Source organism: Sardina pilchardus, chromosome 22, assembly GCF_963854185.1.
Source record: "Sardina pilchardus chromosome 22, fSarPil1.1, whole genome shotgun sequence".
Lineage (NCBI taxonomy): Eukaryota > Metazoa > Chordata > Actinopteri > Clupeiformes > Clupeidae > Sardina > Sardina pilchardus.
In genome coordinates this window covers 13,200,323-13,205,322 of record NC_085015.1, presented here as the reverse complement: position 1 = coordinate 13,205,322, position 5,000 = coordinate 13,200,323, and the positions used below count along the sequence as shown (strand labels likewise).

Below are 5,000 nucleotides of genomic sequence, written 5' to 3'. Positions count from 1 at the left end.
CAGTTGTGCAGTTGAAGGCTTCAAGCTCAATGACTAAACATACGCTGGCGACCCGGGTTCGATTCCCGCCCCGTGGTCCTTTCCAGATCCCACCCCGACTCTCTCCCACTCACTTCCTGTCATTCTCTCTACTGTCCTGTCCAAATAAAGGCATAAAAAGCCCAAAAAATAATCTTTAAAAAAAAAAAAAAAAAAAAAAAAAAAAAGAGAGTGATCACGCCTCAAGGCAATGGTATTTTGGCATCTACTCACCTCTAGCCATTAGATACTGTATATTACAGTATATACTGTATGTGAATGCAGTCTATTTTCCTCCATATGATCTGTGTCTGGGGATGAACTATTCACAAGGGGATGATTCATGGTTGAAACTCAAACAGAAGTGGTCTGTACCACACAGAAAGAGAGGAATAAGTGTAGGACGACCGGGGATATATTGTCAGCAGCAATATATTACTGACCTGAACCAAAGCCCAGTATGACTACTTAGCAAAATGCTGGCACAGTGATAAGTGTGCCTGTTTAACATAATGCTTTTATTCAAAGTGACTAATTTTCAGTGTTAATGTGAATCTCCTGGGAAGCCATTGCATGGTATATTACTGTACAGCACTTTGGTTAGCTTGGTTGTGTGTAAATGTGCTTTACTATTAACCCTTCTATTCAGCAGTTTTGAGCATTGTAATGAAAGACTCCGTTCTGCAATAATGTAAGGTTCTAAAATTCCACTATTTTTTCAGAGTGCGAACCCTTCCTGCTTTTTTCGAATTCAAAGAACCAACATGTTCTTTAGAACTTTCTTTTTCCAACATTCCCGTCACCGGCTGAAGGGTTTTTAATAAATATATGCTGTATCATCTATCCATTTGATCTATGTATACTGAGGCAATCTGAAAAGGACTTTGCAAATTTGATTACCAGGTTTTGTATGAGTTGTGACTTTGAAATTTGGCGCTGACCGAAGACTCTTATTCAGCAGAGCTGTTTTAGGTTTTAATGGGTCTAGGATAAGATTGATTGCTGAGATTGATTGAGCTGGATGTAAATTGATTGTGGTTATGGTGTCAGCCACAAATGAATTTTCATTAGGGACTTAGTTCCTCTTGTGTGTGTGTGTGTGTGTGTGTGTGTGTGTGTGTGTGTGTGTGTGTGTGTGTGTGTGTGTGTGTGTGTGTGTGTGTGTGTGTGTGTGTGTGTGTGTGTGTGTGTGTGTGTGTGCGTGCGTGCGTGCGTCGTGCGTGTGTGTGTGTGTGTATAGTTTTGTGGTTGTGTCTATAGGTGTGTGGTGTGATGTTATGTTATATGTGTGTAGTTTCTCTAGGTTAGTGTGTGCATGTGTTTATAGTGTCTGAGGTGTTTCTGTTTGTCTGTGGTAGTCTCTAGGTGTGTGGTGTTGGTTCGTGCCTAGCTGTGTAATCGTGACTATCTATCACTTGACGCAGCTGGAGATGTGAATATTCTCTCTCTCTCTCTCTCTCTCTCTCTCTCTCTCTCTCCCTCTCTCTACTTGCAGTGCTAACTGATGAGCTGATCCACGGATCTAGGAGAAGGAGGCAAAGAGAGAGGCAGACAGAAAGGGAGAGGGAAATAGAAGAGGAGAGTCACGACAAGCCCTGTTCTCGTCTTTAGAATCGAAGATCAGAAGCCATGCCTGTCCTTTCCCCAACCACAGGTGAGATTTGGCACAATGACAACTCGTTATCTTGGTATCTATCTAGTATCTATCTAACTTTTCCTTCCATTAACATTCTGGTTTATGAACACATTGGGTTGGTTTCCTGGACATAGTGTTACTGATAGCCTAGTGCTAGACTAAAACTTCAATGAAGATTGAAAATAAGCTAGCTAACTTACACTGAGAATAAGCTTGAAGTCTAGGAAAAAGGCTATCCGTAATTTCACATCTGTTAGCTACGGCTTATACAGTAATTTTGCCAAAACCTCTTGCTAAGAGGTTAATACACAGGGGCAGTTGATATGGTATTAGGGTAATGTTTCTTTTAACTTAGCATAAAACACTGTCCTGCGGCTTATACACAATGCGGCTAATATGCTACACAGGAAATTGTGAGGAAAAAGGCTAAATCCAGCACAGGACACTGGACATTTCTGTGTTTTTACACTGGTGTCACCAGACTGCTCTTGATACAGAGGCCTGGTTATCATTTTACCTTTTGACTCTGTGGAGAAAGCCAGAATAAGCACGGGCTCGACTCGTACGGTGATTACACGGCTTGGATTTTAGCGCACAGCGAATTCTTAACACTGAACACAAATTTGTCTCTGGAGACTCTTCTTGATGGATGACTGTGACAAGTAGGCCGCGTCAATAAAAAAAGAAAAAAAAAAGCAATTCCTTCCTGTCCTGTTGTTAGCGAATAAATTGATTGATTCCTACAAATGACTCCAGACCACCACTGACAGAACAGTTGATTTCAATATTGTGTTAGCGCCAGTAAATTATTGGTGCCCTGTATGATGTTATTGCTGACACGGCCATTCATTTGAGAAGCATTACTCGGCACATAAAAATCGATCCATTCTCCACAGGGCAGGTGAGACATGGCACCACCTAACTGTATGTCTCTCCATCTTCTGCAGGGTCCGCGTTTAAGACAAATGGGTAGAGAAATAGGCAGAGTTAATGACATGTGTAATGGAGGCTGATTTTGATTTAATTTGATTGTTTTTTTTAATGGGTTTTTGAATACCCATTAAAAATTTAGATATTAAAAAAATATTGTTTGGCCCCAGCTGTGGCGCAACTGGCTGGGGCACCTGCACGTCGGCGACTCCGGGTTCGATTCCCGCCCTATGGTCCTTTCCGTATCCCACCCCCGCTCTCTCTCCCATTCACTTCCTGTATCTTTCCACTGTCACTGTCAATGAAGGCATAAAACGCATATTTTGAAAATATCTCCTACATTACAGGGCTCCACGAGCTGTTGGCTCTGCTCACCTCCCATCTCCATCCAGATGCCAACCAGAAAGAGGACCTGGGCTTCCTCAAGGAGGTCTTCAGCGAGAGGAGTCTGGGGTACCTGATGAAGGTGCGTTGCCTAAACTGTCCAATCGAAAAATGAAAACGTCTTCAATAAAAAGTTCAGGGTGCTCGTGCATTAAACTCTCACAAGATTGTTTCAGAAGTGTAGCAACCAAATCTTCCTTGGAAACTGAAGGTTTTAAATACATTTGTTTGCTCTAAAATACACGTCCTTATCGGATTTACCTTGTTGCCATAAGCGCAGTCATTGGTTGTGTTGAATGCACTGCTCTATCTGTCATCTTATAAAGCCCGCCCCATGGCAGATAAATAATTGTGATTGGCTCCCGGATTTTTGAAACAGTGGGAACGGGTGTCAAAGACCTACAGAGCAAATTCAAATTTACTAACCGGTTCATCTGGGTTCTCCCAGCCTAGAGTGGTAGGTGAGGTAGAAGATAGACATTTTTGTCTATTAATCAACTAATAAAGTAGGTTTCATTTCTGTCATAAACAAGGTCATTAGTTCAATACCTCCTCTAAGATATGTGAACTATATCTGAACTATGCTATGCATAAAACAGTCTGCAGTACGGAACGAAAAAATGTGTTGACCTTGCAGAATTGTCATTATGCTGAGAGTGTGTTTGTTGTAACCAGCCAATGTGGTGTGCTTGTGTCATGTTGTGTAGATCCATGAGAGAATGAGGTTGTATCAGCGTCAGAGCCCAACCCCTGTGCTCCACAGCGCCTCCTATCTGGCTGAAGATGTAAGTATACCAACTTAAAAACTCACCCACCATGTCAATGGTCTTTGCAACTCGCTGTCACTGCGCTGCAAACAAACAAATGTGTTGGAAACAATGCAAACTGGGTTGTCCCTATTTGGACATAGAGATGTGTTAAAAAACAATGAAGCTGTGTTGTTTTCAACACATTAATTTTGAGAGTGAAAGGTTAGACAAACTTAAATCTTGGAAACTTTTCTAGTGCTGGCCCCAAACCAGTTGATCAACTAGGATAAATGAGTAAATCAACATTACAACATTTCACAACTAGTTGAAGTTTTGTGTTAAATAGTATGAAACAGCAATTTATGATCCTTTTAGATTATTTGCATCGAAAGATATGTTACACCTTAAGAACGCCTTTTCATCATTTTTGAGATTAGTTCAGAGCAAAAAGTTCCAGAACCTATTTTGGTAATGGTTCTTCTAAGCAGCAGAAATAAAGCATCTATCCTGTTTTATATTTTATGACCGCACAGGGAACACTTCCTGTCCACCTCACTCCAACCAGCCCCACGAGTATTTCATCATCTGGACCAAATATGGGTATTGATCCCAGTGAAGCAGACAGAAATTAACTTCTGGCTTATGACTGCAGACAGACGCAGGAAATAACCAAATGGCCGTCAGATAGAAGAAGTCAAGCATATTTGCCGAATTTATCGCTTATTAAGCCCGTCCAGATTCAAAACTCTTTCAGCTGATTTATCTCTTATCCATTTCATTTGAATTAATCAGTGCATGGCCATCTGGAACAATAGGCATCTGGGACCATAAAGGGGCTTGTTTGTTCATCTGTTGCATCAGACTGCAACTGATGCAGGGCAGTTTTGCAGGGAAACACAAGCTGGAGCTGCTAACATGCTCCATACCATACGCCTATCCTATATAGTCTATAGGCGATCTATGGTCTAACATTATAATGCTTGAATAGGACATTATGTACAGACCCTTTCAACTACAAACACGTGCATTCCCGCTACCATACTCCATACCATACGCCTATATAGTCTATAGGCGATCTATGGTCTAACATTATAATGCTTGAATAGGACATTATGTACAGACCCTTTCAACTACAAACACGTGCATTCCCGCTACCATACTCCATACCATACGCCTATATAGTCTATAGGCGATCTATGGTCTAACATTATAATGCTTGAATAGGACATTATGTACAGACCCTTTCAACTACAAACACGTGCATTCCCGCTACCATACTCCAT

General features: G+C 41.3%; 1 protein-coding gene across 2 annotated transcripts in view; it reads left to right on the top strand.

The window, feature by feature from the left end:
* LOC134069976 (MAGUK p55 subfamily member 3-like) overlaps positions 1 to 5,000 on the top strand; it is a 29,760-nt gene that overhangs the window by 6,749 nt on the left and 18,011 nt on the right. For both annotated transcript variants that reach the window (XM_062526149.1, XM_062526150.1), the window contains exons 2-4: positions 1,514 to 1,672; positions 2,932 to 3,050; positions 3,676 to 3,753. In XM_062526149.1, coding sequence (XP_062382133.1) covers positions 1,648 to 1,672; positions 2,932 to 3,050; positions 3,676 to 3,753 — 222 coding nt within the window. In that variant the 5' untranslated portion in view covers positions 1,514 to 1,647. The remainder of the gene's footprint in view (positions 1 to 1,513; positions 1,673 to 2,931; positions 3,051 to 3,675; positions 3,754 to 5,000) is intronic.